The 21,917-nt window shown below is 32.2% G+C and overlaps 1 protein-coding gene and 1 pseudogene across 2 annotated transcripts; both read left to right on the top strand.

Annotated features, from left to right (window-relative positions):
• Positions 1 to 4,357: 4,357 nt before the first annotated feature.
• Positions 4,358 to 5,980, top strand: LOC149519050 (uncharacterized). The gene is made up of 2 exons (XM_089758907.1): positions 4,358 to 4,926; positions 5,446 to 5,980. The coding sequence occupies exons 1-2, from the start codon at positions 4,358 to 4,360 to the stop codon at positions 5,978 to 5,980; spliced, it is 1,104 nt and encodes a 367-aa protein (XP_089615033.1).
• Positions 5,981 to 15,113: 9,133 nt separating this feature from the next.
• Positions 15,114 to 18,088, top strand: LOC111288715 (uncharacterized; annotated as a pseudogene). Its single transcript, XR_016341376.1, has 2 exons — positions 15,114 to 16,894; positions 17,015 to 18,088. The product of XR_016341376.1 is annotated as an uncharacterized LOC111288715 (transcript).
• The last annotated feature ends 3,829 nt before the right edge of the window (positions 18,089 to 21,917 follow it).

Below are 21,917 nucleotides of genomic sequence, written 5' to 3'. Positions count from 1 at the left end.
CAGGAGAATATAGTGTACAAATTCAAGAAGCAAGGGTGTTCCAACATCCCACATGAAAAAGACAGATATGAAAAGACTTTGCAAGTTTGAGAAGAAACTTGTCAGGTAAGTTCCTAATCCTTGAAATAGATTGTCTCTTGGTATCAGGGTTGATTTATAAGACCTTTGGGCATAATCTCCTGAAATCCCTTCAAACACAACTTTCAACTCCTTCGGACATGATTGTCTAGGAGTATTTACTTTCCAAAGTTCGTTGCCTCTGTTTAGAGGAGCAATTTATCTTTTCAAAGTTCGTTGCCTCTATTTAGAGGAGCAATTTACTTTTCAAAGTTCGTTGCCTCTGTTTAGAGGAGCAATTTACTTTTCCAAGTTCGTTGCCTCTGTTTAGAGGAGCAATTTATTTTTTTAAAGTCGTGGTGCCTCTGTTTAGAGGAGCAATTTACTTTTCAAAGTTCGTTGCCTCTGTTTAGAGGAGCAATTTATTTTTCAAAGTTCTGTTGCCTCTGTTTAGAGGAGCAATTTATTTTTCAAAGTTCCGTTGCCTCTGTTTAGAGGAGCAATTTATTTTTCAAAGTTCCGTTGCCTCTGTTTAGAGGAGCAATTTACTTTTCAAAAGTCGTGGTGCCTCTGTTTAGAGGAGCAATTTACTTTTCAAAAGTCGTGGTGCCTCTGTTTAGAGGAGCAATTTATTTATTATTTTTCCAAAGTCGTGGTGCCTCTGTTGAGAGGAGCAATTTACTTTCCAAAGTCCGTTGCCTCTGTTTAGAGGAGCAATTTATTTTTCAAAGTTCCGTTGCCTCTGTTTAGAGGAGCAATTTATTTTTCAAAGTTCCGTTGCCTCTGTTTAGAGGAGCAATTTACTTTTCAAAAGTCGTGGTGCCTCTGTTTAGAGGAGCAATTTACTTTTCAAAAGTCGTGGTGCCTCTGTTTAGAGGAGCAATTTATTTATTATTTTTCCAAAGTCGTGGTGCCTCTGTTGAGAGGAGCAATTTACTTTCCAAAGTCCGTTGCCTCTGTTTAGAGGAGCAATTTACTTTCAAAAGTCGTTGAGTCTCTGTTTAGAGGAGCTTCGGCCAAAAAAAAAACAAAAAAAAAAAAAAACAAAAACAAAAAAACAAAAAAATCAAAAAAATCAAAAAAATCAAAAAAATCAAAAAAAATAAAAACAAAAATAAAAAAAATCAAAAATAAAAATATTGAGTTGAGTCTTGATTGGGTGTCTACGTCTTTGCGCAATTTCTGTTTCACAGAAAATGTGCAAAGAGGGGCAGCTGTAGACACCCAATTGGGTCCGGGCCCAGATCAATTGGGCCTGACCCAAATGGGTAAGGCCCATTTCAATCCTGTATATTTTTTTTTCTTCTTTTGTATTTTATGTATTTTATTATTATTATTATTATGTATATATTTATTTATTTTTTTTATTAGATTAGATTTATATGTATATAGTTATATATTTATTATTATTATTATTTTTTTTTTGTAATATATACTTGGGTTTATCTTATTTTATTATTATTATTATTATTATTATTATTTTTAATTATCTGTTCTGATTTTTCCTGATTATCAGATTTTTTTTATATCTTTTGATTTATCTGATTATTATCTAGTATTTTTTTATTTTTGATTTTGGAGGGCTAAGATTGAAGCTGAAGAATCCTACCGGGAATGGGAATTCAATCAAGAGAGTCCAATTGGATTCAAAGACTGAATTCCCGTCCAAGGAGGAATTGGGATTGATCAGAAACTCCTGATCAATCCCTATATAAAGCACCCCCCTGGAACAGTCAAGAACACACAGAAAACAGTAAGCAAAGCTACTGATTTGAGAGAATAGGGGTGTTTAGAGAGCTAAGGAAAAGTTTAGGAGTGTTCTGGCAGTGAGAAAAATTTTTTAGAAAAATTTGGCGAAAAAATTTTCTGGAAATTTCTGGGAAATTTCCAGATTCCGGCGAAAATTCCGGCGACTTTTGAATTTTCCGGCGACAATTCCGGCGAACTTTGAAGTTTCCGGCGACAGACCCAGTTTCCGGCGGAGAATCCCAGAAACCGGCGACCATCCGGCCAACTTCCGGCCAATTTCCGGCGAAATTCCCAGATTCCGGCGAAATTTCCAGAATCCGGCACCGGCGTTCTTCAAATTCTAGAGAGAAGGCAGAGAAGAAGGGAAGAAGAGAGAGAGAGGGGAGGAACGGTCTGCTGAAAAACGGAGGAAGGTGCCTTTTATACCCTCCCAAAACGACGTCGTTTTGGCTTTAAGTTAATAAGAGGATCCGCGCGTTTTGCCGAACCCGACCCGACCCGAAGCGTCGACCCGTTTTCTGACCCGCGCGTTTCAGCCCCTCCGAGCCGAGCCGAGCCGCACCAAGCCGAGCCGCGATCCGAGCCGCTCCAGGTTTTTTTTTTTTTTTTTGAATTTTTTTGAATTTTTTTTTTATTTGACTTTGATTTTGATCTTGATTTTTTTTTCTTTATTCTTTAATTAATCCGACGACGGAGCCTCTACAAGCAAAAACAGTAGTTTTTCTTGCATACTCCTGAGGTGAGGGAATTTTCTCAATTTTCTGCTAAAAGTATTAGAGTCAATTGAGAATAATTTCCGATAATTAATTACTTGGCTGATTTTGATTTTTTTTTTCTTTAATTAATCCGACGACGGAGCCTCTGCAAGTGAAACAGTAGTTTTTCTTGCATACTCCTGAGGTGAGGGAATTTTCTCAATTTTCTGCTAAAAGTATTAGAGTCAATTGAGAATAATTTTCGATAATTAATTAATTGGTTGATCTTGATTTTTCTTTAAATAATCCGACGACGGAGCCTCTGCAAGTGAAACAGTAGTTTTTCTTGCATACTCTTGAGGTGAGGGAATTTTCTCAATTTTCTGCTAAAAGTATTAGAGTCAATTGAGAATAATTTTCAACAACTAACTACTTGGTAAAATTTTAAGGCTTTTGGATAACACAAATTCAAGCTGGTACCATCTTTTGATGGGCGTTGTGAGGGTGCTATAACCTTCCTCACACGTAACCGAACTCCCGAACTCTGTTCTGGTTAAGCAGACCCGAACCTATTCTTTTAGGGACCCTTAAGCTTAGGTGTTCCCTAAAAGGGCAGATTCCTTAGGTGGCCAATCGCACCTAGATAAAAAAGATTGGTGGCGACTCCCTGAAAATCAATGTCTAGCGATAGATCCCCGGATCTAGACGTTATGACAAGGAGTAAAAAGGTCGATGTCGGATCATGTTCTATTGATTTTGCATTCTGAAGATGCTAACTGGGGCCCGAAACCCTTCAAATTTATGAATTGTTAGGCATTGAAGGTTGAATTCTTCGAGGAGGTGGAGAACGTGTGGAAAAATATGCAGGTTGAGGGAAGGGAAGGTTTCTGCATGATGAAGCAATTGTGTAAGCTAAAAACTTTACAGAAAGGTGGAACAAAGATGTTTTTGGGAACATTGAGATGAATATTAGAGTACTAGAAGAAAAAGTAGAAAAACTGGATGGTATATCAAGCACTAGAGATTTAAACGAGGAGGAATTGGAGGAAAGAAAAGAAGCAATTGAGGAGCTCTGGACAATGTTAAACAGGAATGAGTCTTTGTAGAGACAAAAATCCAGAGCTTTGTGGTTGAAAGAAGGGGATAGTAACTTGAGATTCTTTCATAGCAATGCTAAGGTAAGGGCGAAGAGAAACGTTATCCCTAGGTTGGGGAAAAGTGGTGTCTGGGTTTCGAACCCAAAAGATGTGAAATGGTTGGTTTGGGAATTCTATAAGGACCACTTTAAAACAGAATCAATAGATCGGCATGTTACTATTAATATCCCGTTTAAGAGGCTGTCTTTACAGGATTCGGATGCTCTGTGATGGATCGAAGGCACGAGGACCGGACGGCTTCAACTTTTATTTCTTTAAGAAAGGATTGAACATAGTTAGAGAAGAAGTGATGGAGTTCTTGAAGGAGTCCCGACGGACCGGTAGATTAGAAATAGGCACCAATTCATCTTTCATGACTCTTGTTCCGAAAGGGGAAAATCTAGTGGGGCTGAAGGACTATAGGCCTATAAGTCTGGTCAACTCTTTGTACAAGATTCTGGCAAAAGTATTGTCTAAAAGGCTAAAAGGAGTGATAGTTGATCTACTAAGTGATACTTAGAGTGCTTTTGAGGCAAGGAAACAGATATTGGATAGGATTCTTCTGGCAAATGAGGTAATAGATTCGTTGGAAAGCGACAACAGGAGGGCTGAAGTTGGCATTATTATAAAACTTGACTTTGAAAAGGCTTATCACTGTGTCTCGTGAATCCTTCTGGACAATGTGATGGAACAAATGGGGTTTGGAGCAACTTGGAGGGGATGGATCAGAGAATGTGTTTCTACAGCAAGGGTGGCAATTTTGGTAAATGGATCTTCTACAAATCAGATTTGTTTGGAGTGTGGACAAAGACAAGGGGATCCCTTATCCCCTTTCTATTTCTATTGGCCACTGAAGCATTGCACTTGATGTTGGTGAAAGCAAAGGATTTGAATTTATTCAAAGGCATAAAATTCTGTTGTAATGAGCTCTCAATATCTCACTTACAATTTGCAGATGACACAGTCTTACTCATGAAAGCTGAGGGGGAAACAGTGGAGAATGTTAAAAAATTACTGCAATGTTTTGATCTGGTATCTGGACTCAAGTTAAATAGGCGAAAGTCTGTTATGTTTGGAGTAAGAGTAGTGGAGGATAGACTACTGGAAATGGCTACCAAATTCGGCTGTGAAAGGGGTGTTTTACCAATCAAGTACTTGGGGGTTCCTCTTGGTATAAATCCAAGAAGATTAGCTATGTGGGACCTTGTAATCGAAAGATGCCAACAAAAGCTAGCTTTATGGAAGAGGAAAGTATTGTCGTTTGGTGGAAGAGTTACTCCCAATAACCCGTATTGTCAGCTTTGTCATTATATTATATGTTTATTTTTAAAGCTCCTGCAGGTGTGATTAGAAAGATTGATATGATAAGAAGGAAGTTTCTTTGGGGATGGTGTAATTTGCAGAAGAAGATTCCAAAATGTTAAATGGTCAAAAGTATGTCTACCAAGAAGGTACAGAGCTTTGGGGGTCCAGAATTTGCAAATTAAAAATCATGCACTTCTAGCGAAATGGTGGTAGAGGTATACCAACGAGAATGAACCACTGTGGAGAAAAGTTGTGGTGGCAAAATATGGAGAGAGTGACCAGAAATGGATACCGTCGAATTCAAACTTGAGGAACATGTCTGTAGTATGGAGAGAGGTGATTGCGTTAACATTAGAGCAACAAGTTAATATACTAGCTGGAAATAATTCTTGCAGATGGGCAGTTGGTAATGGAGGGGATATTTTGTTCTAGTTAGATAGATGGGTAACGGATAAACCTTTAAAGGAGATGTTCCCCCGGTTATTTATTCTGGCATTGGACAGATTTGCTAAGGTGGCAGATTACTCAGTAAATGACAGATTAAGGCATCATGAATGGCAGAACTATTTCAGACGTGAACTGTTAGAATGGGAGAAGAACATGCTTAATGATACGTGTTCAAGGCTGGGAGGTATATTTTTGCGGCTTACAATAAGAGGTAAGATAGTGTGGGAATATGACTCAGAAGGTAAGTTCTCGGAGAAAAAGGACACGGAAATTATGAACTCTTTACTTGAACCATCCTTTGCTGGTGAGATGTGCAAGTGGTGGCAAATTAAAATACCCCCTGAAGTGCAATGCTTTATTTGGTTGGTAGTTTTGGATAGGACACCAATAAAAAAGCTTTTGAAAATCAGGGGTATCCCACTTTCTGAAACACAATGTTTATGTCCCTGGTGCAAAAGAGTAGAAGAATGTACAGATCATGTACTGTTTAACTGTCCTTGGGTGGACAAGTTCTGGGTTAAATTGAAAATGTTGGAGAATTCCATGGTGTCAGCCTCATTCCCTTGGATTGTTTCTGACAAATTGTTTTGATGTTTTATTTACTGGAATGCGAAAATCATGGTGGCTAATATCAGTTGCTACTGTTCTGTGGATGCTGTGGCAAGCAAGAAATGAAATGGTTTTTAAGCAGAAAAGTGTGTCATTGGAGAAGTTAATTTTTTTAGTAAAGTTGCGGGCACTCGTGTATTAAAGCTATTAGAGAAAACATCATCATGGAAGAACGGTGGTGGAAAAACCCAGAAAAGCGTGTGGCATCGAATCTAAAGAGAAAAAGCAAACCATGTACTCAATGGTACCCTCCACCAGTTGGCTTCTTGAAGTTTAATATGGACAGGGACGCAAGAGGAAAGCCAGGACCTGCAGGGTGTGGTGGAGTATTGAGAAATGATGAAGGGCATGTCGTGGTGTTGTTTTCTGGACCAGTAGGGATTCGAGACTCTAATATAGCAGAATTGATGGCTATTAAAACTGCTTTGGAAGTGTTTTGTAAGACTGAATGGAAAAACAAAAGTGGTCTGATCATTGAATTAAACTCCAAAATAGCAGTGAACCGGTGTCAAAAGGTGGAAGATAGACCATGGAGATTATGGCAGATATTCCAATCCATTGAAATGTTGATACAAGAGATGGGAAAAGTAACAATGACAAATGTATATAAAAAGGCAAATGGGATGGCTGACTTATTGGCCAAAGCAGGGGTGAAGAGATTAGATATGTTTATGGCCTGGTGGTAGTTTGACTGTGGGGAACATATGTAGCTGATTACTGCCTTTCAAGGGTTCCCTTTCTAAGATGGTATTTAGGATTGTTTTGCTGCAACTTGTCCGGACAGTTCTGCTGTTTTTCTTTTTTTTTTTTTTGTATGTAATGGATGGATTGTGGTGTAGAATAGGGGTGATGGACTGTGTTTGGTGTGTAATGGAAAAGAGTTCAATTCTCTCTTTCGAAATATCTTTAATACATTAATAAAATCATACCGATTTAGCAAAAAAAAAGTACGCAAAAACTATAAATATGAACAATCTAAATTTCTTAGTGTGAGACTATACATTTAGTTAATGTGGGTGCTTGACTGTCAAAGTGGTTTACTTATTGAAATTTACAAGATTTTCTCATGTATAGGAGTAAGAGTATTTTCAAATTAAGTTATTTAATTGTCTGCACAAATGGAGTTATTATGTTTGGTAATTTAGAGTTATTAGGTTTGGTAATTTGGAGTGATTTGAAGCATTATGATTAAAGATACATTGATTTAAAAGATCTATTTGCCCAAGAGAGATAAGCTTTTCAAAAACTAAAATATTCTCATATTGGTTTCATGTGAAAATACTTACTATATATCACATTTTCTGCCCAAAGGAGAGTTTATAATAATATACTTGGATTTTTTAGTTTAATTATAAATAACTCATTATAGATTAATGTTATTTCTAAAAATTATTGCTCATATATGGAATGTTGCATTCTTTTATTTTGAATATGAAATAATATCATTAGCTATAATGATTTATATCGCAATGTGCAAATCCAATAACCCAATCGTAGGACAAAAAATTTAAAATTCAAAATAAGGAACTACTACCAATTTTTTTTTTAATAGATATGACTGGTTATCTAAAAATTTTATTTTTTTTCTAAAACTCTAAAACTAATTTAAAATTTATCAAAAAGATAATTTAGATCCTCGAAAATAGAGTTGGATTTAGCTTGTTATCCTTAAGTTTTGATAAAAATGATCTTAACTTTAATATCTAAAAATAATTCCTTAAATTTCATTTATTTACACAAAATCTCTTTTTTTTTTTTTTATTTCCTTGAAAGTGCAAATCATTTTATTTTGGAATAAAATGAAAATATTTTGTATGGGAATATTTTCTAAACTCCCCCATTAACTAGGTGGAATTTCAAAAATATTTCTTTACATTGAGATTTCCATGATAATCCATCTAAATGAAGATAATATTCTTTATAAAAAAATAATTGTTGAGAATCCTACTAAGATAAGGTTTCAAGAATTATTTTTACTTAAAATATTATTTTATTTTATTTTTAAAACATTTCTTTACCTTTTTAAAAACCATTAATTGCAATAAAATAATAAAATACACATGAATGCAACAAATTAAATAAAGTGCCAACAAAAGAACACATGAATACAATAAACTAAATAATATAAATGCCAATTGAAAATGCACATGAATGCAGTATGGATTAGGGTTAGGTTTTGAGGTTTTAGGAGAGCTTAGGGTTTCAAGTAATTTTATGATTTTGTAGAAGTTTGTGGTTTGACTTAGGTTTAGGGTTTAACTAGGGTTTTAGGTAGGTTAGGTTTTAAGGTTAGAGTTTGAGCTAAGATTTAGGGTTTGACCTAGGATTTTAGGTAAGTTTAGGTTTTAAGGATAGAAAAAGTAGTAGTAATGATAATTAAAACCTCTTCATAAGTCTTCAATATTTAAGTAGACTTTTGAAATAAGTTTAATTAGCATAATTCTCACTTTTTCTCATACGAATGCTTATGATAATTAAGTGCTAATCATGAAATTAAGCTACTTGCAAATGAAGAATGCAATTAGGCTATTATACAAATAATTTTACAAAAACTTGGGAAACATGATAAGAGACCATATTTTTATTTCATCAAATACTTAGAAAATTCCTACAATACTATTTCTTTTTTTTTTTGAAAATTTTCAACATATACTTTGAAAAGCATATTTAAAAAACCATTTTTATTAATAACAACATTTAACAAACAAATAACAAAGTACCAAAATAAATAATTGAAGAAAACCATTTTTAAAATAAAAATCATGTGGCAGATAATTGCAAAGCAAGTAAACCATAATCATAAGATTGCATCACCAAAAACTCATTAAAACACATAATGGTAGCCAACAAACCATTAGAGGAATGAAAAGAACTTCATGGATAAAGATGAAAAAGGCATGAAAAGTAAGAAAACTACCTAAAAAACATTTTTTTCAAAACTTTTTTTAATGGTGGATTTTTGGTTCTTGGAAAAAAGGATCCTTATAGCCTCATGCATGTCAATTTAAAGAGCTAAAGTATCTCTCTTAACCATTGGATCAAAGTGTAGTAGCTCTTTTGTCTTTTTCTTCAAACTTGGTGTGTAAGGCTTCCAATGAGGGCCTTTGGATCTTTTTAGCCTCAAATTGTATGGCTTCAAAGAAATAATAGCACATCTTCTAAAAACATGCAGAGGTGTCCATTGATAACATGCAAGGTTACCAAACTACCCCTTATTAGTGATTAAATGTCTTTTTCATGCCTTTTCTCTTGAATTTGTGATTTAATGATGATTTTTGTAATTTTGTTGAACCAAAATTCATTAAATAATCCCTGGTCATAATCTAGATCTTTTCGCCAAAAAGGAATTCTATAAGGCTAAATTACGAAAATGCGCTTAAAAGACATTTTTATACTTTCATCTCTTCTTTGAGATCTAACATGACTTTTAAGGACCCCAAATCATAATTTTATTAATATCAAGTCTTAATAGTTCTCATCAATCACAAATTCCAAAAGTTGACCCAAGTTTAACCAAGTTTGACAAATGGGGTTGTCATAATATATAGATTCAAAAATCTATAGCTAGATTTAATAAAAAGAGTACCACCAATCTTTTTTAACTAGGTGAGACTGGTCACCTAATGAATCTATCCTTTTAAGGAGTTCCTAGGCTTGACTAAGGGTCTCTAAAAGAATAGGTTTAGGTTTACTAACTAGAACAGGGTTCAAGAGTTTGGTTATATATGAGAAAGGTTATAGCACCCTCATATGCTCATCCAAAGGATAGTACCATTTTATTTTAAATTATCCTAAGGTCTTGATTCTAATGATTTTAATTTTTATGTTGAATATTAAAAATAATTCTTAAGATTCTCCATCAATCTAGCAGAACTCCTACAAATATTTTCTTAAGTATTCAAAAATCCCATTTGTGTTTTTGAAGAGGCTCCGTCATTGAAAAAAAAGTTAATCATTTTTCATTTTGATTTTTTTATTAAAAATATATCTAATTCATCTACCATTTTGGTCAAAATTAGAAATACCTTCTTACCTAAAAATTTTTTAGACAATCAACAATTTGTAATTACTAAGAATTTCGTCATTATAATTTATTTTTATTTTTATTTTATTTCTAAATTTTCTACTGTTTGGGATAGTTTAGATTTTTTTTTATTTTAAAATTTTTCCTCCATTTGAGTTAATTTAAAATTTTCTCTTTTTTTTTTTTGTTTTCGGATTTCTAAATTTTTCTCTATTTGGGACAATTTAAAATTTTTTTTAATTAGGAAAAAATATAATTATTTTTATTGAAATTTTATCTAAATTATTCTACAATTTGGGGTAAATTTAGAGAAATTTTTTACATCGAGTTTTCTTAGAGAATTTACCATTTGAAATTTTTAAGAATATCATCCTTGTGTAATTAGTACTTAATTCCAAAAATTTTTATTAAAGTTTTTTTTTATTTTTATATTTTTTCTCTTTTATAGTTTATTATTATTTTTTTAAAATTGAAAATAAATATTAATCATTTTTATTGAAACTTTATCTAAATTATTCCATTATTTTGGGCAAATTTTTAAAAAAAATTCACCTGAAAATTTTATAAAAATTTAACATTTGAAATTTTTGAAAATTCCATCATGGGATAATTAATATTTATTCTCAAAAAATTTTATTTATATTTTATATTTTTATTTTTCTAAAATTTAATCAGACACAATACTTAAGAAAACAAATAAAAAAATAAAGAAATAAATAGATAAATAAAAAAATACCAAAAACAAAAAATGACTCGACTCGGCTAGTGGATTTGGCTCGACTACAGGGAGGATAGGCTGTTGAAGTAGCTTAAGAAGTGGCTTGGCTCAACTGGAACCCAGGGCTGGGACATGAGTCGAAAAGCAGGTTGGCACTCAGGTTGGATCAATATAAAGAAAAACACGCGGATCTTTAAACTCATTTAATCCTCAAAACAATGCCACTTTGACTAACTATAAAAGCCAAAATTCAATCTTTTAGCTCAGACTTCCTCTACTTTCTCTTTCTCTTTTTCCCTTTTTCTCTCATTTTGTCTCTAGAATCCTAAGAACACTGGTCGAATATTCACTGAATTCTAGAAAATCTTGTCAAAATCTAGTTTTATTCATCGGAATTTGATTGAAAGTTCATCGGTGTTTGAAAATCTCTCATTGAATACTGGAAAACTTGCCAGAATTTGGAAATGTTGCTAGAAAGTCTCTAGAAACTTCAAACTCACCATAAAATTTCATTAGAATCTGAAAATTTTTCAAAAAATTTTCAAAAAAAAATTTTTTTAACCTAAAAATTTCCTAAAAAATTTTCACTTTCTAGCAACTTTTTGTGTGTTTTTTTTTCTCTAATTTTTGTGTCCCTCCTTAATCTCTATTTTTGTGGGTATTTTGTGTTTCTCCCCTCGTTTTACTTTCAATCAGGGCTGTATTTATAAGAGACAATCAACAGAGTTTCTGATTAACAATGAATCCTCCTTTAGCAAGATTTTGTATTATCACCAATCATAATATTTATCTACTACAAATTATACCACACCAATTCATGGCAAACTATTCATCATTATTTTTTTACCTTTTTTAATTATTTATTAACACCATTATTACCTAATTTGATAATACCAAAAAAAGCTAAAATAAATCAACTAAAAAAATGAAAAATCAAAGATAAACAAAGAACAAATGAATAATCAACAGAAGAAAAAACCAAAAAATAAATAAATAAAATAAATAAAACATAAAATAATGAGTAATTGGGCCTAATAGTTGGACTCTATTGAGCCAAGCTCAATTGGTTGAGGTTTGGATCAAATAGGGTGTTTATAGGGGTATTTTGGTTATTTTTACCAAAAATTCAGTTTTTTCAAGGATTTTCTTTCTAAACATTAAGCTTTTACAAACTTGACCAAATATAAGTAAATTGGACCTATTTTGACCAACTTTGATCTAGACCACATCAAGGATATTTTGGTCAAAATGCTTATTTTGTTCAAAACTCAAAATTTGTTTTTATATCTTCAAAAACCTGATAACTTGGTTCAGTTTGCCCAAAATGACCTAAATTTGAGCCATCTTTGACCTAAACAACCATATTTGAACAAGTTTGATTAAATTGACTTTTAATTTCACTTTGGATTTTTTTTTTAATTTTTGTTATTTTTCTTGCGTCAACTTAAAAATCAACTTACTAAAACATCTTGAAAATATTTGTAAAACTTAAAAATCTTTGACAAGAACTTGTTTTCAAAATTTAAAGCATCGTGATTGATTGAAACATGCTCAGACAAAATTAGTTGTGTAAACACTTTGGCAAGGTCACATAAATTACTTAGAAATATTTAAGAAAATTGGCATTTTAAAATTTAGATAAAATGTTTTCTAATTATTTTTTTATAACCACAATTTTATAATTTTTATTTATTACTAAAAGTTAATAAAAAATCCCTATATTATGCAATTTTCTTAAATTATTCAACCCTTGGGGAAAAAATTCAGAAAAAATCCCCTCATCTAAAAATTTCTAACAAAATTGACTGTTCACAAATTTCATGAAATTCCATAATTGGTTAGGTATGTATATATAATGGAGAGCAAGTCAATCATTTCACAAAAATAAAATTCATACAAGATTAAGTTTGTCGGAATGCAAAATGGTAAAATTGAAAACTTGTTATATTTTATTTAAAATTTTTTAAGTATTTATGATGATAATACATAATTATACATTCTAAGTAACAACTTAATTTTCATTCAACAATGTTAAATTTCTAACATTCGTGCATATACCAAAACAATTGTGCTTATATCTTATAAACTCAAGCTTGATCCCCACCTTACCCACCCATTTCCACAACATTTATTAACATATTAAAAATTATTTTTTGGACTAATAATTTGAAAATAATTATATTAATAAAATAATATATTCAGACTTAATCTACACTTGTTTTGGAGTTAAATTAATTGTTTGGCCTAAAGGTACATGATTCAAATCGAACCCAGAACGAAAATTTTCAAGCTCGGGTTTGGTCCGATTCAAGACATTAAATGATTATTTTTTATTTTGAATCTAATTTCAATTCAAAAATTATTTAAAAATATTATAATATTGGTATTTTATAAATTTTAATATTTTAATACATATTTTGAAATTTTCATATCTATTGAGTCCAAAAGGCGAATCGAATTGAACTTTAAAAAATTGATCGGATTTGATGGGACTCAATTTGATCCATAAACACCACTTGCCAAGTCTACAAATTTTGGTGAATTTTTCTGCCCTTGAAGACATTTATTAAACACGCTATTCACGATTCTCTTCTCATTTTTCCTATCCACCACTAGTCAAGTCTACAAATTTGGTTAAATCTTCTGCCCTTGAACACATTCATCAAACATGTTATTCATGATTCCCTTCTCATTTTTCTAATCCACCACCAACCAAGTCTTCAAATTTGGTTAATTTTTCTGCCCTTGAACACATTCATTAAACACGTTATTCATGACTCCCTTCTCATTTTTCCAATCCACCACTAGTCAAGTCTACAAATTTGGTCAATTCTTCTGTCCTTGAACACATTTACTAAACACGTTATTCATGATAAACTTTTTATTTTTCGAAATACTTTAAATATTTCTTTCACATTTCACATCTCTTCTCACCCTTTTAGAAAAGGATGAAATGAAGTAGAAAGCATGTTAGAAAACGATTAACAAATTTTCTTTGTCTATTTCTATTGACACCAAGTCTTAAATATTTTATTCAAATAGTCACACTTAAGAGGTGGCATCCAGTAAACATGAAATTTGAATTTCAGTACTTACAATCTCTTTCCATATTCACAAACTTTAACTTCCTGCGGACCAAAAAATATCTTACATAGTTTGCTAAAATTTCACTAACCTTTTTTTTCTTTTTTCATTTTTATCAATTCATTGAACTTGAAGTATAAAATTATTTCGTCTATATCTACTGAAACATTAAAATAAAAAAATTTATTTTTACTTTTTCATTAAGCAAAAAGCTTCATAAGGGTATATACAAAAGAGAAATTTAGATGAAAGATATGTAGTAAAAAATGTTGTTAGCAGTTCTTTGAATCTCATAAATAGCAAAAAGAAAGTAAATAAGTTAACGCTTTTTTTTTTCCTGCTTTTCCAACATAATGATTTGGTTTTCTTGACTAAAAGTCTTCTTTTTTTGGGGTAAATTATTGCTAATTACTATGCTGCATTTAATCAAGTTATGTTGCTACTTTAGCAATGGGAACACGAAACCTACTACGTCTATCAATTTTCTTTGACAATCTTATATAATTAAAAGTTGTTTCACCTTGAAATACACAAAAGTTGAAGACTTTGAAATGATCTAATTAGGGGAGACTTATGGATTATGAACAATCACTTTCTCTATCTTTCGGACTGAAATGTAAATATATAGATTCTTCATGTTTCATCCAAGTGTTGGGAATATTGAGTAAAATGATAAAAAATGGTTTGAGGTTTTTTTGTGATTGGTTAGATATTATTTGAAAGATAAAAAAACTTGAAACAAAAGAATTTTAAGAGCAAGTAGATTTTTTATAGGTAAATTAGAAGTCATATAAATAGGGAGAGTCTTAATATACAAGGTTATGCATAAAAAAAGATATAATCGATTTGTAGGAATTTTTGGGTAGACACTGATGAGACTAAAAGAGTTCTCGTGAGTGTGTATTTTTGGTTGATTGAATTTCATAAGATTAGAGGAAAAGAAGAGGGTCCATAGATATGTTTGAATGTTTGTCTGGGATTAACAATATTCAATAAGACTAAAAATATTGAGATGATTCATGAATATTGGTTGTGAGCTTTGATAGATTTTTGATGATGTATTTGTAACTTTTTATAATTAGTTTATCTTTTCTCTCCTCGGTGATATTGGCATATAGATTGTCCATTCACATTAAATTATTTTTTTTAGGTAGATGATTTTTTATTTGATTATATATTTATTTAAGTTAAAACTTAATTGATTTATGGCTTCCGACCTAACCTCGAGTAATTTAACAGCATATGTTTTTGCTAAAGCAAATTGCAATTTGCAGGTCTCACAATTGCCTTTTGGAATCTTGGACAAAGTTGATGGAAATAAATATATGGAAAGAATGATTTCACTGTACAAGTCTTCCGGCAAACAACTTCAAAGTTTGACTGTTAAAACAATAGATTTACTGTTCAAGTCTTCCGTCAAACGACCTCAAAGTTTGACTGTTGTTGCAGTTGTTGAGTTTATCAACAATAAGTTCCCTATAAATGGCCACTTCACTGATGATTTTCATTGCACATCCAAGAGTTTCGGACGTAGACAATTGGGATATTATTATTGTTATGGGCTCAGCTTTGTATCTCTCCATTTCAATGAGCTTGCTTTATTTACTTTCACCGTTTTTTCTTGTTTTTTCACTGCAGCCACTGTGTCACCGTGACGAGCGCTCAGCGTTGTTGCAGTTCAAGGAATGCTTTCTCATCAATAACTCTGCCTCGAGTAGTCCTGATGCCTATCCGAAAACTGAATCCTGGAAAATGGAGGCGGAAAGTGGTGATTGTTGTTCATGGGAGGGGGTCGACTGTGACAATAGCACTGGTCATGTAGTCGCCCTTGACCTTAGTAGCAGTTTTCTCTATGGTTCAATCTATTCCAGCAGCGGCCTCTTCCGCCTTTTTCACCTTCAACGGCTTAATCTTGCAGACAATGACTTCGATAATTCTGAAATTCCTTCAGAGATCAGAAATCTCTCAAGACTGACATTCCTAAACCTCTCTTACTCCGTCTTCTCCGGTCAAGTCCGGCAGAAATCTTGCAGCTGTCAGAACTAGAGCTCCTTGATCTGTCAAGAAACTCATTAAGGCTTCGGAAGCCAGGCTTGAGGTCTCTGCTTGAGAAATTAGGCAATCTTAGTGAACTTGATCTTCCTGAAGTAAGAATTTCTTCGTCGGTACCTAGTATCTTAGCAAATTTTTCTTCATTGAAAACTTTAAATTTATCAAATTGTGACTTGCGTGGTGAGTTTCCCACAGGAATTTTTGAGTTACCAAGTCTTCAGTTTCTCAGCTTGCAGTCAAATCAGAAACTTACTGGATCTTTCCCTGATATTCAGGGTAATCACCCTCTTTTGAAATTAAGCCTTGCAGACACAGGTTTTTCTGGACAGCTGCCAGAATCAATTGGAAACTTCAAGTCATTGGACTATTTGGATATCAGCAGGTGCTATTTTTCAGGTAAGATACCATATTCATTTGGTAACCTTACTGATCTCCGACATCTCGATCTGTCTTTTAACAACTTTTCGGGACCTATTCCACCTTCAGTACTTGGAAACCTAAACCAGCTCATGTCTATGGATTTCTCTTTTAACTTTTTTTGTGGGGAGATCCCTTCTTCTTTATCCAATCTTACCCAACTTATTCATCTGTTCCTTCGCGACAATAGTTTCGACCATGGAACCTTGTCCTGGATTGGTGGACAAACCAAGTTAACATACTTGGGATTGTCATACACCAATTTAACTGGGAAAATCCCATCTTCTCTCGGAAATTTGACCCAAATTTCCCGTTTATATCTTAGGGGAAATAAATTAGATGGTCAGATTTCACCAACGACATGGAATTTGTCTGCTCTTGTTTACTTTGATTTGTTCAATAACAACTTGAGTGGAATACTTCCTAGATGTATGGGCAACCTCGGCAACTCTCTGTACGCACTCAATCTTGGAAACAACTTATTGACTGGAGAAATTTCACCAACGATATGCAATTTGTCTTCTCTTGTTGTCTTTGATTTGTCCAATAACAACTTGAGTGGAATACTTCCTAGATGTATGGGCAACCTCGGCAACTCTCTGTACGTACTCAATCTTGGAAACAACTCATTGACTGGAGAAATTTCACCAACGATATGCAATTTGTCTTCTCTTGTTGTCTTTGATTTGTCCAATAACAACTTGAGTGGAATACTTCCTAGATGTATGGGCAACCTCGGCAACTCTCTGGAAGTACTCAATCTTGGGAACAACCACTTTACCGGTGCAATTCCTCAAACATACAAACGGGGATGTACATTGAAGGTAATAGACTTGAGTCAAAATCAATTGCAGGGGAAGATACCAAGATCACTGATCCATTGTACCCAGCTAGAGGCTCTTCTTCTTGAAAAAAATCAAATGAATGATACCTTTCCTTCTTGGTTGGGTTCTCTTTCAGAGCTCAAGGTTCTGATTTTGAGATCTAGTGGACTGCATGGTGTGATAGGTAAACCTCAAACCAAATATGAATTCTCTAAGTTGCGAATTATTAACCTCTCTAACAATTGTTTAAGAGGTAGTTTGCCCTTTGGCTACTTCAGTATTTGGAATGCGATGAAAGTTGCCAATGCAGATCATTATACTTACTCAATCTCGATCAGATTAGCGAATAAAGGCCTTGAACTGGAATATAAGTATATTCCAGACTTCTTGATTGTCATTGATCTATCAAGCAACAAGTTTAATGGTCAAATCCCCGACGCTATTGGGAATTTGAAGGGACTACATGTACTTAACCTTTCAAATAACGGTTTGATTGGTCATATTCCATCATGCTTGGGGAAGCTAACTCAGCTTGAATCTTTGGACCTTTCTCAAAATAAGCTCTCCGGCCAAATCCCTCAGCAATTGGCTCAACTTACTTTCCTCGAAGTCTTGAACGTTTCTCATAATTGTCTCCAAGGACCCATACCCGTAGGAACACAGTTTAGTACTTTCAGTATTGATTCGTTTGATGGAAATTCAGGATTGTGTGGAATCCCATTATTGAAAAAATGTGAAAATCCTAATGCCTCAATGCCACCGTCTTTGACATCTGAAGAAGGTAAAGGCATCGGAACTGTGTTAAAGTTTGGTTGGAAAATAGTTGCAACGGGATATGGAGCTGGATTGATAATAGGAGTGGCCCATGGTATCAACTTTAGGCCCCAAGGAAACATGATTGGTTCTGTGAAGTTTTTCATAAGAGTTGTAGCCAAAAAAAGTTTTTAAGAAAGATGTTTTTTTAAAGATTATATTTAATACATTGTCAATATATATATATACCATACACTATCAAATAACTAAATATTGCCACCTCACTAATTAAAAAATTTTAAAACTTTAAAAGCCCTCAAAGATAAATATCTTTAAATTTTATTTTTGAACACTACACATAACTTCCTCTTACTGCTCAAGCTTTTGAGCCACTTCTGCCATTGTCTGAAGTTTTAACCTTGTAACCTTGTTGGGCGGATTTTTCCTCCCAAATCTTGGCCTTTCCAGTTGTAGAACCACAGCAGATGGATAAGCTACCAACAGTTATGAAAAACTGTTGTTGAAGTGAAAATTTTCTTTACCTAATATTTTTAGTTGTAGTTATGACTTTGAATATTATTTTTATTCATCAGTAACATTCACTTTTACAAAATTTAAGCTTTTAAAATTAAACAGTTTATCGAAATCCATAAATACATTTATCGAATTAATTTAAAATTTCTAAATTATGATTAAATTTTTATAAAAATTAAAAAATTAAATTAGTTTTTCAAACAATGTTCAAGAATAAATTTAAAGATATTTATCTAAGGGCCTTTAAATTTTTAAAAATTTTTATTAATGAAGTGATAGCATTTAGTTAATTGATAGTGTACAACATATATACACTGTCAATGTATCAAATATAACCTCTTTCTTTTATCCTAATGACCTTTCAAATCATATCTTATTTGAAAGTAAACAATTTGAATTCAGAATGGTTCCAATTCGAAATGAATTAAATTTAAATTCATTCAATCTCCAAATGATTCAAACAAAAATTTGATCTCACTTACTCAATTTTCACTCTAATAAAAAAAGAACAACAAAACCTCAAATTAAATGTTTGTATAAGCTTTTTAGACATTTTCAAAATTAGAATATTCCTTTTTTTATGTAAGTGAATAATCTTGTTCAAGGTCGAATTATCTGTCCAAATCTAAATATTCACTTGTAATTTTTTAAAAAAAAAAATGAGTACTAAACCTTAATAAAATAAAGGCAAAAATATTAAAAATTAAATAAATATGCAATATTTTTTAACAAAAAACTTTGTCTGGGTGAGCATGGGTTGTCTCATTTATTAAATTGACATATCAAAATTTGATACCTGAATTATTAGGTTGGATTGGGTTTAGACAAACATGCATGATGTGAATATCATGTCTAGGCACAATATCACCTATACAACTGAATACTTTTTTTTTTTTAATATTACAAACAAAAACATAATTTACTGAGAAACCATGCCTGTCATCAAATAAATCATACATAATATAGATAACAATCAAGAGAGGATAAATTGAATTGTGTTCAAATTCTTCTCAAAATAAAATTTTAAATAAATATAAATGTAAAATATAAAATATAAAATACAAAATTATGTGAAATTAAAACACAATTAACTTGAAATTAAATAAAAGGTAAAGCATAAAAAATTCAAACACAATAATTTATATAAGTTCGATCTTTCCTCAACTCATTTGGGTTCTCTTCCTTAGGTTTCCTTGCCAAGGAGCTTAACGCATTATTTTTTTCAAACTTTACAAGTTACCTTTTCTAGACTTAGGTATAACCTTTTCCATCCTTACATTTTAAGGCTTAATTAGATAGCAACCTCTAACTCTCTATCCTTTCAAGCTTAGGTAGCAACCTCTAACTCCCAACCTTTTTGAGCTTAGGTAACAACCTCTAATTCCCTACATTTCAAGGCATATGAAACAATTTTAACTCCTTACTTTCTTGGATAGGGTAACAGCCTCTAAGGTTTTACAATTGAGTTTTACATACAAATAAACCTCTCAAAAGTTGGATGATTGTCTAATGAGTACAATGAGAGACCAACAAAAATTGAATAAAAGAATTACAAATATATATACGGAAATAAAGCACTAAAATCTTGAAAGATCTTGAATTTCTTGATTTAAGGCTCTTGGAATGATATGTATTCGACTTGGAAGATGTTGAAATTCTAGCGGTTGTGGATAATTTGGATAAAAAATCGCCACCGAAAACTTCAAATTTTGGTTCTTTTTTTTTTTTTTTAGGGTCGAGGGATTCATCCTTTCCTACTAAATCAATCCTTTTTGCTTCGAAATATAAAAATTTTACCATTAAAGATTAAGGGATTGATCCTGTCAAGGTGGGATTGATCCTTTTAGAAGGGGATTGGTCCTTTCATGGAGGAGATCAATCTTTCCATGTTAAAAAATCGAGTGGAGCATTTTGTTTGTCACAAAATTAATCCTTACACGGAGGATCGATCCTTTCAGCAAATTTTAGTCAAAATAAGTTCTATTTTATAAAGGAGTGATTCTTTGAGGAAGGGATCAATTCATTCTTTACAAATATGAAATTTTGAGTATCTTTACCTTGAAAAATGATTGATTTTGTCTCAAAATTTATTTGATCAAAATCATTCATTTGAGAAATCATATTTATGAGAAAGGGACTTCCAAAATGTTAAACGATTTTCAAACTAAACGTTTACGTACATGATAAAATATCATAAACAACCATATCAACTAATTATTGAATGAAAGGAAGCAAACCATGCTAAAATATTTAAGCATAAGATATATAAAATATTACATGTGATAAAATATATAAATCAAATGCTAAGGAAAGAAATGATCATGCTAAACAAAGCAATTTAAATTTTTAAATGGGTTTAATTATATCATGCATATTTCATGATATTGTTGGGCTAAAAGCCTCCAATCCAATTACACACAGCGGAAGCAAAATCAAACAATAAATCAAATACACAAGAGACAATAATTTAACGTGGTTCGATCCAACTGACCTACATCCACGGATGAGAAACAAGATCCACTAGTTGTAGAGAATTACAAACATACATCAAATCATCAACCTCACTCAACAATCAATACTCATAAGACACTCTCAATCTCCTCTAGTCCTATGGAGTATTCTCAACCCAAACAAACACAAACTCAAACCCTTGTGCACCATTTCAATATAACCAAACACATACCCATATGCTCCCATACACCATACCTATGTGGACCCTCTCAATCTCCTCTAGTCCACTCACAAACAAACATACACACCCATAAGACGTAGAGCCCCAATACTCCTATGGGGTGTCTATCCCACAAAACCCTACAACTCTCTTACATCTTTTTCTCATACCTAACCCTGTAGAGACTTCACCTATTTATAACCATACAAACTTGCCCATTAAGAATCCTTCTCCTCATAGAATTCTTCTCCTGTAAGTCAAACTTGCCTATTAAGAATCCCTTTCCTTTTAGAATTATTCTCTTGCAAGTTAAACTTACCTATTAAGAATCATCTTTCTCTTAGAATTCTTCTTTTGCAAGTCTTCTTGTCCATCAAGCAATATCTGACAAATCTCAAACAAATCTCTAACAAATCCCAAACAAATCTCTTATGGGATTTCAGTCAATATTCCCAACAGATATAAGGTGTTAATAATACTTAATTACACATTCTAATTAATAATATTAACTTCCATTTCTTATTATATTTTCATAACAATGTTAAATTATAATATCCATTTATGTACTGAAATGATATTAATGTCTTACTCCATCCATCCGATAATATTTTCATGTTTGCATATTTTTAATTGCCTTAAAATGCTGTTTCGTTTACAAATTCAAAGAAAAATCAGTCTTTCTCTTCATATTACTCTTAACTAATTACAATTTTTTTTTTCAAAATAAGGGTAAATTAAGTAAAAATATTTTAAAATTAATGAAAACCAAAATAATACATTATCTATGAGACGGAAAGACTAATTAGTATTTATTTATTATCCACAATTTAAAAGTTTTGATG

Source organism: Durio zibethinus, chromosome 4, assembly GCF_047325235.1.
Source record: "Durio zibethinus cultivar Kanyao isolate XHJ-2024 chromosome 4, ASM4732523v1, whole genome shotgun sequence".
NCBI classification, from domain to species: domain Eukaryota; kingdom Viridiplantae; phylum Streptophyta; class Magnoliopsida; order Malvales; family Malvaceae; genus Durio; species Durio zibethinus.
Note: the sequence above shows the minus strand (reverse complement) of the source record. Positions and strands in the feature narration are given on the sequence as shown.